Source organism: Rhinoraja longicauda, chromosome 11 (assembly GCF_053455715.1).
Source record: "Rhinoraja longicauda isolate Sanriku21f chromosome 11, sRhiLon1.1, whole genome shotgun sequence".
NCBI lineage: Eukaryota > Metazoa > Chordata > Chondrichthyes > Rajiformes > Arhynchobatidae > Rhinoraja > Rhinoraja longicauda.
In genome coordinates this window covers 7,357,613-7,370,958 of record NC_135963.1, presented here as the reverse complement: position 1 = coordinate 7,370,958, position 13,346 = coordinate 7,357,613, and the positions used below count along the sequence as shown (strand labels likewise).

The window sequence follows — 13,346 nt, the reverse complement described above, 5'->3', positions numbered from 1 at the left end:
GCTGAATGGCCTCATTCTGCTCCCTATCAGTTACAAACTTGTGTGGGTTTTCTCCGGGTGCTCCGGTTTCCTCCCACACTCCAAAGACGTACAGGTTTGTTGGTTAATTGGCTTGGTATAAACGTACACTGTCCCTTGTGTGAGTGTGTAGGATAGTTTTAGTGTGCGGGGATCACTGGTTGGCGCAGACCTAGTGGGCCAAAGAGCTGCCACAGACTCGGATATACCCTGGGATCTTGCTGTGCACTTTTGGAGAGGGGGAGGGGAGGGTGCTAGACCAATGCAGGACAGATTTGGTCCAAGGGTCATCTAGTCTCTCCACTAAACATCTCTTTCTGTGCCCACAGTACCATTTACAGAACGTCTCGGCGTGGAGGCTGGTTGCTGTTCGTTGGCAGAACTGGTTGATGCTCTCAGCGATCCTGGGACTCATGGCCATCGTACCGATCACCGTCTACAAGATGATGACAGCCTTCGAGGACCCACCGCCTCATCTCCTTTTCAAAGCCGCCTCTGTTTGCTTCGGGTTGATATCAGAAACCTTGCTGATCAAGTGAGTAGAAGCAGAAATTGCCTTCCCTGCACTCCAGGTTGTAGATTATCTCCTTTCAAGCACTGAAGAAGGGTCTCGACCCGAAACATCACCCATTCCTTCTCTCCTGCGATGCTGCCTGACCCGCTGATTTACTCCAGCATTTTGTGAATAAATCCCCTCCTTAAAGCTTTGTTTAGTTTATCGAGTCATTGACTCATGCAGCATGGAAGCAGGCCCTGTGGCTCAACTTGCCCACGCCGACCAAGATGTCCCATCTATGCTTGTCCCACCAGCCGGCATTTGGCCCATGTCCCTCTAAACCTTTTCTTTTAGCGTTGCCAACTGTCCCATGTTAGCCGGGACATCCCGTATTTTGGGCTAAATTGGTTTGTCCCGTAAGGGACCGCCCTTGTCCCTTATTAGGCCCAGACAGCACTGTAGGCCCAGACACTGTAAGCCTGGACACTGTAGGCCCGTACACTGTAGCCCGGGGGGCGCTGTAGTCCCAGACAGTGTAGGCCCTGACGCCGCCTAACGGAGGTTGCTTAGCAACCTGCCTCCCATCTCGGGCGGCCGCCATTGGTGGAGCGGGAGCACATGGCCGCTAGCTGGGTGAGGTCACATGGGGCGCGGGGCGGTGACGTCATCCTTTGTCCCTTATTTGGGAGTGAGAAAGTTGGCAACCCTATTTCCTATCCACTTACTTGTCAAAGTTTAGAGATATAGCATGGAAACAGACTCTTCGGCCCAGCAAGTCCACGCTGACCATCGTTAGCTCGTGCATGCTAGTTCTATGTTACTCCACTTTCTTGACCACTCGCTACACATTACCGGCAATTTTACAGAGGCCAATTAACCTACAAAGAAGCAAAGTCTTTGGGATGTGGGACGGCAACGTTTGACGGCATTGGGCCTGTACTCGCTGGAGTTTAGAAAGATTGGGGGGGGACCTCATTGAAACTTACAGAATAGTGAAAGGCTTGGATAGAGTGGATGTGGAGAGGATGTTTCCACTAGTGGGAGAGTCTAGGATTAGGGGTCATATGTTCTTTTAAGAAGGAGATGAGGAGGAATTTCTTTAGTCAGAGGGTGGTGAATCTGTGGAATTCTTTGCCGCAGAAGGCTGTGGAGGCCAAGTCAGTGGATTTATTTAGATTTAGATTTAGATTTTTTAGATTTAGAGATACAGCGCAGAAACAGACCCTTCGGCCCCCCGGGTCCGTGCCGCCCAGCGATCCCCGCACACTAACACTATCCTACACCCACTAGGGACAATTTTTACATTTGCCCAGCCAATTAACCTACATACCTGTACGTCTTTGGAGAGTGGGAGGAAAGCGAAGATCTCGGAGAAAACCCACGCAGGTCACAGGGAGAACGTACAAACTCCGCACAGATGGCGCCCGTAGTCAGGATCAAACCTGTCTCCGGCGCTGCATTCGCTGTAAGGCAGCAACTCTACCGCTGCGCCACCGTGCCGCAGATAGATAGGCCGAGATAGATAGGCCGAGAAAGGCCGAGATAGATAGGTTCTTGATTAGTACGGGTGTCAGAGGTTATGGGGAGAAGGCAGGACAATGGGGTTGGGAGGGAGAGATAGATCAGCCATGATTGAATGGCGGAGTAGACTTGATGGGCCAAATGGCCTAATTCTGCTCCTAGCACTTATGATCTTATGAAACATGGAGTAAACCCACGTGGTCACAGGGAGAATGTGTACACTCCACACAGAGTGCACTCGAGGTCAGAATCGAAACTGGGACTCTGGCGCTGTGAGGCAACGGGTCTACCAGTCGTTCCACAGTGCCGCCTTAGCCAGTGGCTACAGGAAAGCATGCCACATGCTTGATAAATAATAAGGGGGTTGAGACACCAATTTACTAAGAGCTTTTGGATTGTTTCAGACTATGGAGCATTTACAAGTCCACACATGCTTGATTTTATACCTTCAGTCAGCATCTGATGTACAAGTAGGATCTGTCACACTAGACTACACACTAAAACAAGTGTAGTGTTTAGTTCAGTTTGGTTTAGAGATACAGCGCGGAAACAGGCCCTTCGACCCACCGAGTCCGCACCGACCAGCGATCCCCGCACATTGTATACACTGGAATTTAGAAGGATGAGAGGAGATCTTATCGAAACGTATAAGATTATTAAGGGCTTGGACACGTTAGAGGCAGGAAACATGTTCCCAATGTTGGGGGAGTCCAGAACAAGGGGCCACAGTTTAAGAATAAGGGATAGGCCATTTAGAACTGAGATGAGGAAAAACGTTTTCAGTCAGAGAGTTGTAAATCTGTGGAATTCTCTGCCTCAGAAGGCAGTGGAGGCCAATTCTCTGAATGCATTCAAGAGAGAGCTAGATAGAGCTCTTAAGGATAGCGGAGTCAGGGGGTATGGGGAGAAGGCAGGAACGGGGTACTGATTGAGAATGATCAGCCATGATCACATTGAATGGCGGTGCTGGCTCGAAGGGCCGAATGGCCTCCTCCTGCACCTATTGCCTTTTGTCTATTAACACTATCCTGCACACACTAGGGGCAATTTATATTGATACCAAGGCAATTATCCTACATACCTGTACGTCTTTGGAGTGTGAGAGGAAACCGAATTTCTCAGAGAAAACCCACGCGGTCACGGGGAGAACGTACAAACTCCGTACAGACAGCATCCGTGGTCAGGATCGAACCCGGGTCTCTGGCGCTGTGAGGCAGCAACTCTACCGCTGCGCCATCGTGCTGCCCATAGTGTGTTCATCATTAGCACCCTTGTGGCAGTGCACAAGCCGGTGACTAGTTCAGTTTAGTTTAATTTATTGTCACGTGTTCCAAGGTGCAGTGAAAAGCTTTTATGTTGCGTGCTATCCAGTCGGCGGAAAGACTGTACATGATTACAATCAAGCCGTCCACAGTGTACAGAATGCGTGTGGTACAACTTCATCAGTACAGGTGTCAGGGGTTATGGGGAGAATGGGGTTAGGAGGGAGAGATGGATCACCCATGATTGAATGGCGGAGTAGACTTGATGGGCCAAATGGCCTAATTCTACTCCTATCACTTTTGACCTTATGACTTATGACCTTATGACCTTCTCGGACCTTATAAGTTCCAGGAGCAGAATTGGGCCATTCGGCCCATCCAGTGTACGCCACCATTCAATCATGGCTGACCTATCTTTCCCTCTCAACCCCATTCACCTGCCTTTGCCCCACAAAACCTGACACTTCCTGACACGCAAACATCCTACACTTTCAACGGCTGGCAACTGTATTGCGGTTTTCATTTGAAATCGAGGCAAGAATCATTCCAACAAAGCAACAACAGTTACTACCAACAGAGTTGACATTTAATAAACTTGACAAGGGCGTACACAATTGATATCAAAATGACAAAGTGAATCCAATTCTCTAACAGCTGAGATTTCAAAGCAGAGCGGGGATGAAGGGAAAAGATTTGGGGGCAGGGAGATGGAGTCATAGAGTCAAACAGCGTGGAAACAGGCCCTTCGGCCCAACATGCCCATGCCGACCAACACGCCCCCTCAACACTTGTTCCACCTTCCTGCGTTTGGCCCGTCTCCCTCCAAACCTTGTGTGGTGTTCCTCAGGGAGGAGTGATGCATTTAGTAAGGGGGACCAATATAAACACAAACAATTCATGTTTAATAGGGTCACAGGGTAGTAGAAACTTACAATAGAGAAACAGGCCCTTTGGCCCATCGTATCAATACGGACCGTCAAAACATTAAAACCTCGACCTACAGCCGTCTGCCATGGCACTTCAAGTTTATTAAACGTCAACTCTGTTGGTAGTAACTGTTGTTGCTTTGTTGGAATGATTCTTGCCTCGATTTCAAATGAAAACCACAATACAGTTGCCAGCCGATGAAAGTATAGGATGTTTGCGTGTCAGGTTTTGTGGGGCAAAGGCAGGTGAATGGGGTTGAGAGGGAACGATAGATCAGCCATGATTGAATGGTGGCGTACACTCGACGGGCTGAATGACCTAATTCTGCTCCTGGAACTTAAACAAGTATTTCATGTTCAGAAGTTCTATGACCAGAATTAGGCCATTCGGCCCATCAAGTCTACTTCGCCATTCAATCATGGCTAATCTATCTTTCCCTCTCAACCCCGTTCTCCTGCCTTTGCCCCATAACCCATGGCAACCGTACTTCTTACGTGTTGTGAGGGCACTTACTTCAAACGTGCCGTTGAGCGACGCAATCCAGATGTTAACCACCCCTGGGTGAAGAACATTCTTCAATGTATGCATTTACAAGGGGAATAGACATGCATAGACAGGACAGGTGAGGATGGATCTGGTCCAAACACAGGCAGGTGGGACTGGTGTAACTGGGGTATGTTGGCCGGTGTGGGCCCGTGAGCCTGTCTCCGTGCTGTGTGTCACTCTATGACTCTATGAATGCACAGAGACTTTTACCCAGAGTCATGAGTCAAGTGTTTTATTGTCACGTGTCCCAGATAGAACAATATAATTCTTACTTGCAGCGGCACAACAGAATATGTAAACATAATTCACTGTAAACAGTATAACAATGAGAACAGAAGTTCAGCACTTGCATTGGAATAGAGTGATTTTATCAAATCTTTAAAACTGTGAGTGGATGAAAATGGATAGACCCTGCTTCTGCACTGATCGAACGTAAATAGGACATTAAATGGACAATGGAGACAAGAGCAGGAGAAAAACTACTCTGTGGAGAGATCTAAGGCTTTGGAAAGCACCACTTGTGTTAGTGGATGATGCAAAGGTGGCGCAGCGGTAGAGTTGCTGCCTTACAGCGCCAGAGACCCGGGTTCGACCCCGACTGCGGGCGCTGTCTGTGCGGAGTTTGCACGTTCTTCCCGTGACCTGCGTGGGTTTTCCCCGGGAGCTCCAGTTTCCTCCCACACTCCAAAGACGTACAGGTTTGTAGGCTGATTGGCTTTGGTAAAATTGTAAATTGTCCCAAGTGTGTGTGTGTGTGTGTGTGTGTGTGTGTGTGTGTGTGTGTGTGTGTGTGTGTGTGTGTGTGTGTGTGTGTGTGTGTGTGTGTGTGTGTGTGTGTGACAGTAGACAATAGGCGCAGGATGGAGGCCATTCGGCCCTTCGAGTCAGCACCGCCATTCAATGTGATCATGGCTGATCATTCTCAATCAGTACCCCGTTCCTGCCTTCTCCCCATACCCCCTGACTCCGCTATCCTTAAGAGCTCTATCTAGCTCTCTCTCGAATGCATTCAGAGAATTGGCCTCCACTGCCTTCTGAGGCAGAGAATTCCACAGATTTACAACTCTCTGACTGAAAAAGGTTTTTCCCCATCTCAGTTCTAAATGGCCTACCCCTTATTCTTAAACTGTGGCCCCTTGTTCTGGACTCCCCCAACATTGGGAACATGTTTCCTGCCTCTAACGTGTCCAACCCCTTAATAATCTTATTTCGTTTCGATAAGATCTCCTCTCATCCTTCTACATTCCAGTGTATACAAGCCTAGTCGATCCAGTCTTTCAACATTGTGTGCGTGTGTGTGTGTGCGTGCGTGCGTGCGTGCGTGCGTGCGTGCGTGCGTGCGTGCGTGCGTGCGTGCGTGCGTGTGTGTGTATGTGTGTGTGTGTGTGTGTGCGTGCGTGCGTGCGTGCGTGTGTGTGTGTGTGTGTGTGTGTGTGTGTGTGTGTGTGTGTGTGTGTGTGTGTGGGATAGTGTTAGTGTGCGGGGATCGCTGGTTGGCGATGGCATCTCCAAACTAAACTAAACTAAAGTAAAGCCTCATGCTGAAATGGAGTGAGCCAACCGAGTGAGAATGGTAATTTGTCTGCAGAAGTCAATTAAGTTTCTAACAGGGTCGTTGTCAGTTGCCCGATGCATTAAAGTATCTAAAGTGTACAATCCTCTGCAATAATGGGATTTAGCACTGTTATTTGTGGCTTGCTCCGCTGCTTCAGTGGTAATGGATACCCAGAAGAAGCTGTGGTGGCAGTTCTAAAGCCTGAAGTTGCGGCTCTAATTTCGTGCCAATGAAGTATTTTTGCACCACATAATGGTGCCGTGATTAGTGCCAAGCGAAAATGTCAGACTGACCCGCACTTGATCAATTCAATAAGGCTGGCCTTGGATTCTTTGCAAGTTGCTGGATTTCTCTATTTACAAAGAAATCCAGATCTAAACCGAACAACAAAAAAAAACATGGACCAGAGCCAAGATATTGACATTGGTGTCTTTGACTTCAATGAGCTGGGTCAACTTCGATTAAGATAGACACAAAATGCTGGAGTAACTCAGCGGGACAGGCAGCATCTCTGGAGAGAAGGAATGGGTGAATTTTCGGGTCGAGACCCTTGTCACGGGAGAGGGAGATACATGGATAAGGAAGTGTTAGGTGTGAGACCAGGACAAAGGGGATAGAGATCAAGGGAAATGTAGAATCGATCATTGTTGGCTGGGAGAAGGTAACACCAAAGCAAACAGAGATTAAATGTAATCGGAAAGAAAACTGCAGATGCTGGTTTAAATCGAAGGTAGACACAAAATGCTGGAGTAACTCAGTGGGTCAGGCAGCATCTCTGGAGAGAAGGAATGGGTGACGTTTCGGGTCGTGTCTGAAGAACTGTCACCCATTCCTTCTCTCCAGAGATGCTGCCTGACCCGCTGAGTTACTCCAGCATTTTGTGTCTACTTTAAAATGTAGTCGGAGACAGTCAAACTGGTGGGAGAACTGGGAATGGGGAGGGATGGAAAGAAAGGGAAAGCAAGGGTTACTTGAAGTTAGAGAAGACAATGTTCATACCGCTGGGGTGGAAGCTGCCCAGGCCAAATATGAGGCGCTCTTCCGCCAATTTGCACTGGGCCTCACTCTGACAATGGAGGAGATCAGGTAGGTTCAGGCGGACTGAGCGGAGGTGTTCAGCGAAACGATCGCCGAGCCTGCGCTTGGTCTCGTCGATATACAGGAGTCCACACCTGGAACAGCGGATACAGTAGATGAGGTTGGAGGAGGTGCAAGTCAGTTTAGATTGAAATTGATCTCCAGATTCCAGTGTATTTTTAAATCCCGTCTGCACGTGTGAGGATAGCAATCGTGCATTGAAGAACTTGTAAAGGTGCAGATTATTCACAAAATGCTGCCTGTCACACTGACAGCAGGTCAGGCAGCATCTTGGGAGAGAAGGAATGGGTGATGTTTCGGGTCGAGACCCTTCTTCAGACTGACCTGTAAAGGTGCAGGAAGGTTCATGAGATGAGAGGGAATTTCTTTGGTCAGAGGGTGGTGAATCTGTGGAATTCATTGCCACCGAATGCTGTGGAGGCCAAGTCAATGGATATTTTTAAGGCAAAGATAGATAGATTCTTGATTAGTATGGGTGTCAGCAGTGTTGAGCAGTGGCACGGTGGCGCAGCGGTAGAGTTGCTGCCTTACAGTGAATGCTGCGCCGGAGACTCAAGTTCGATCCTGACTACGGGCGCCGTCTGTACGGAGTTTGTACTTTCTCCCCGTGACCTGCGTGGGTTTTCTCCGAGATCTTCGGTTTCCTCCCACACTCCAAAGACGTACAGGTATGTAGGTTAATTGGCTGGGCAAATGTAAAAATTGTCCCTAGTGGGTGTAGGATAGTGTTAGTGCGCGGGGATCGCTGGGCGGCACGGACCCGGTGGGCCGAAGGGCCTGTTTCTGCGCTGTATCTCTAAAAATCTTTTTTTTAAAGTCAGAAGAATGGGGCTAGGAAGGAGAGATAGATCAGCCACGATTGAATGGCGAAGTAGACTTGATGGGCCGAATGGCCTAATTCTGCTCCTATCAGTTATGAACTTATGAAGAAAGATAGACACTCAGCGGGGCAGGCAGCATCTCTGGAGAGAAGGAATGGGTGATGTTTCGGGTCGAGACCCTTCTTCAGACTCTCTTTGGTGTAAACCAGCATCTGCACTTCCTTCCTACACAAATCCATGAAGAAACCTAAGTATGAACATAACTATGGATGGGAAGGAGGACAACACCGCGACTGATGAGACAACCTCATTCCATTCCACACTGAGCATATGTTTGCAGTGTGTGAGACAGTGTATATGGATATACCGTCACGATCATGGGCCTACAGTGTCCGGGCCTACAGTGTCCGGACCTACAGCCACCCCCGGGCCTACAGTGTTCAGGCCTACAGTGTCTGGGCCTACGGTGTCCGGGCCTACAGTGTCCGGGCCTACACTGTCCGGACCTACAGCGATCCTCGGGCCTACAGCAGTCCTCGGGCCTACAGTGTCCGGGCCTACAGTGTCCGGGCCTACAGTGTCCGGGTCTACAGTCTCCAGGCCTACCGTGCCCTTCAGGCCTAATGCGGGACAAGGGTGCCCCGTACGGGACAAATCAATCTAACCCAAAATAGGGGATGTCCTGGCTAATACGGGACAGTTGGCAACTATACCTGCCCTCTTAAGTGGAGATAAAGTATCCCATGCCTGTATTTCAAGGACAGAAATAGAACAAATCCATCGCCATGCAGCCAATACGTGTCCCCAAATCAACAACAGAAAAGTAAGTTAACTGGTAATTATTTGATTACTGATTATGGAAGCCTGCTGTTCACTAATTGATTGATTGAATTGCAAAACGCAGCATGGAAACGGGCCCTTTAGGCCCACCAGGTCGGAGCCGACCATCGCTCAGCGGCTCACACTAGTTCCATGTTACCCCACCTTCACACCCACTCCCCAAAGGCAATTTACAGAGGGCCAACGAACCCATAAAACCCGCACGTCATTAGAACGCGGGAGAAAAAACAGGGGCACCCGGCGGAAACCCACGGGGTCTCAGAGAAACCATGCAAACACCACACAGACAGCACTCATAGTCAGGATTGATGCTGTGCCTCATAAGGCAACTGCTCTACTCGCTGCGCCACTGTGCTGTGCTCCCTGACTACCGCATTTTCTAGTCAATATCACCAACAACCTCTCCTGGACCACCCCTATTGAAGCAACGACCAAGGAAGCACACCATGCCTCTACATCCTCAGAAGGCTTAGCAAGTGCGGCACGTCTCTTACAACTCTCAGCAACCTCTGCAGATGCCCCATAGAAAGCATTGTATCAGCATGCGTCACAGCTTGGTTTGGGAACAGCTCCAAGAAATTGCAGTGAAATTGCAGCCCAGACCATCACACAAACCAAAGCATTGACACCATCTACACCTCACGCTGCCAGCAGCATCATCAAGGACGAATCGCACCCTGGCCACTCCCTCTTCTCCCCTCTCTCGAATCTCCAGATTCAGGGACAGTTTCTTCCCAGCTGTTATCAGGCAACTGAATCATCCTACCAACAACCAGAGAGCAGTGCTAAACTACTGTCCACCTCTTTGGTGACCCTCGGACTATCCTTGATCGGACTTTACTGGCTTTACCTTGCACCTAACGTTATTTCCTTATCAATATACAATAGACAATGGGTGCAGGAGGAGGCCATTCGGCCCTTCGCGCCAGCACTGCCATTCACTGTGATCATGGCTGATCATCCACAATCAGTACCCCGTTCCTGCCTTCTTCCCGTATCCTTTGACTCCGCTGTCTTTAAGAGCTCTATCTAACTCTTATCAAGTATCTGTACGCTGTAAATGGCTCGATGGTAATCATGTGTTGTCCTTCTGCTGACTAGATAGCAGGCGACAAAAGCTTTTCACTGTACCTCGGTACACGTGACAATAAACTAAACTGAGTGATAACTGAGTGATACATTGCTACCGTGACCACACTTCTAAAGTGTTTCGTTGGCTGCAGACAACTTTGTAACGAGCAGAACCATAGGCAAGCATCGTGGAAACTGCTGGAGTTTCTTTTCCAACGCACTTTGTGATCACGGGCAGTTTAAAGGGTTAAGTACAACTGTCATGGACAGACATACAATGGATAAAGGATCGGTTGTAGCTGCTGGTATAATTGAATGTGCATCGAGCCAGATTTTTCCATCTGCTTGAATTCATTGGGCATTTTTCCATGTGGACCAATTCCCATGGGTGCTTATTGGGAATATCGTCCAAGCCAGATATTCTTCATAAAGAAACATTCATTATGCACATTGTGAAATCTTACTCCGTAATGGCAGCCACTGCAGTCAAAGCACAAGCAGATATCAATTAGGTCTTTTGGTGCCCCGTGTCGACTCGAATCCAGTCTAACCTGCTAACTGAAACACATCCTTGTCCCTTGCTCATTAGCCTGTGTGCCCTTCTACAAGACGTTTGCTTCATCTCATTGGCATGCTGGCAGAGCCTATGGATTTGATTTCCTTTCTTTCTCTCCCCGGTGTTGCTGCCGGTAGATTAGTTTAGTTTAATTTAGTTTAGAGCTGCAGACTCGGAAGGCACTTACACTATCCTACACACACTAGGGTCAATTTAGTGTAGGATAGTATTAGTGTGCGGGGATCGCTGGGCGGCACGGACCCGGAGGGCCGAAGGGCCTGTTTCTGCGCTGTATCTCTAAATCTAAAAAATCTAACTCTAGATTTATACCAAGCCAATTATCCTACAAAACCTGCACGTCTTTGGAGTGTGGGAGGAAACTGAAGATCTCGGAGAAAACCCACTCAAGTCATGGGGAGAACGTACACGGGGAGAAGGTCGACACAAAATGGTGGAGTAACTCAGCGGGTCAGGCAGCGTCTCGGGAGAGAAGGAATGGGTGACGTTTTAGGTTGAGATATCAGGGGAGGGGGGGGGACAAAGATAGCATGTAGTCTGGGACAGTAAGACTGGTGGGAAAACTCGGAAGGGAGAGGGGATAGAGAGGGAAAGCAAGGGCTATCTGAAGTTAGAAGGTAGTTTAGTTTAGTTTAATTGAGTGATAAAGGGCATGAAAACAGGCCCTTCAGCCCACCAAGTGCACGCCCACCATCGATCACCCTTACGCACTAGTTCTATGTTATCCCACCTTCCCGTTCACTCCCTACACACTAGGGAACGATTTATAGATTGGTCTCGGGTGCTGTGAGGGACAGCAGCTCCAGCAGTTGTGCCACTGTGCCGCCCTGATCGTGTGAGGGAGATGAACTTGAAGCGGGACACGAGTGTCAAGCAAAGCCAATGAAACGGGACACGTGTCAAGCGAAGTCTTCTTTATTCCTCAAGCACCACACAGCTCCCCAAACCCCCAACCAGCTCAACTCCTCCTGGGACTCCACTACCAGCTGCCACTCCTCCCCATTCCAAGTTCCGGGACCTCAACCCCCGAGCCGAGGGTTCGCACCACGCGTGGCTCACCACCAGGGACCACCACAAACTATTCATTCCTGGAGACCCATTCCTCAGCAACTAGATCAACCCATTTCCTAATATGACACAAGCCTAGGGGCATGTAATAACCTGGGGCGGCACTGTGGCGCAGCGGTAGAGTTGCTGCCTTACAGTGCTTACAGAGCTTACAGCGCCAGACACCCGGGTTCGATCCCGACTGCGGGTGCTGTCTGTACAGAATTTGTACGTTCTCCCCGTGACCTGCGTGGGTTTTTTCCGAGAACCTCGGTTTCCTCCCACACTCCAAAGGCGTACAGATTTGTAGGCTAATTGACTTGATGTAAATGTAAAAATTGTCCCTAGCGTAGGATAGTGTTAACGAGTGGGGAATTGCTGGTCGGTGCTGACTCAGTGGGCTGAAGGGCCTGTTTCAGCACTGCATCTCCAAACAAAACTAAACTAGTCACTGACCTGTTGAGAGTGGCTCCAAGTGGAGTTTAAGTTGACTCCCACAATGAGAGAGCTGGATAGAGAACGGGGTACTGATTGAGAATGATCAGCCATGATCACATTGAATGGCAGTGCTGGCTCGAAGGGCCGAATGGCCTCCTCCTGCACCTATTGTCTATTGTCTATTGTCTCTTGACTGTTAGAACGCCACACCATAAAGTCCTTTTTAATTCATGATCAGAATTAGAAAATGAAATAATCACATGAAATAGACCCGTCAGAAGTATGCTAAATAGCGAGAGGCAGAGATATTGTAGACAGTCAGAATCTGTTTCCCATGACTGAAAATATCAAAGACAAAGGTTTAAGGTGAAAGGGGCAAAGTCTAAAGGAGCTGTACGGGGCAAGGGTTTTACACAGTGGGTGGTGGGTGCCTGGAACGCACTGCCAAGGGGTGGTGGTGGTGGCAGAGAGGACAGTGGTGTTGAAGAGGCCTTTAGATAAGCACGTGGGTATACACAGGGAGGGGAGGAATGTGTACAGCGTGCAGGCAGATAGGAGTTTGTTTTGGCATCGTGTTCAGCAGAGACATTGGGGGCCGAAGGGCCTGGTTCTTTACAGTACTGTTCTACGTTTTAAATCGATTGTAAAAGCTGCACCCTTTCATAAACTGGCCCCATCCTACCTGACCGACCTCCTCCACAGGCACACTCCCACCTGCACCCTCCGCTCTGCTGCTGCCAATCTCCTATCCCCCCACATCCAGACCAAACTCAGATCCTGGGGGGACAGGGCTTTCTCCATCGCTGCTCCCACCCTATGGAACTCACTACCTCAAACCGTCAGAGACTCCTCCACACTCACCACATTCAAAACATTGCTGAAGTCTCACCTATTCAGTACTGCCTTCAACCACTGAAGGTCACCTCACCTTCTGTCTCCTTTCTCTGTTCGTTTACTTATTTATCTATTTATTCACTTCCCTATGTTCTCTAAATCCCTGTAAAGCGTCTTTGAGTGTATGAAAAGCGCTATATAAATGTAATGTATTATTATTATTATTATTATTATAAATTCAAACAGGCATCTGGGACCGTGAACAATTTCACTGTTTAATCGTAAATTCATAAATTCA

At 48.8% G+C, this 13,346-nt stretch overlaps 1 protein-coding gene across 1 annotated transcript in view; it reads left to right on the top strand.

Moving 5' to 3' along the window:
- Positions 1–13,346, top strand: part of LOC144598025 (uncharacterized) — a 222,304-nt gene that overhangs the window by 187,810 nt on the left and 21,148 nt on the right. The window contains exon 4 of the mRNA XM_078407898.1: positions 348–553. Coding sequence (XP_078264024.1) covers positions 348–553 — 206 coding nt within the window. The remainder of the gene's footprint in view (positions 1–347; positions 554–13,346) is intronic.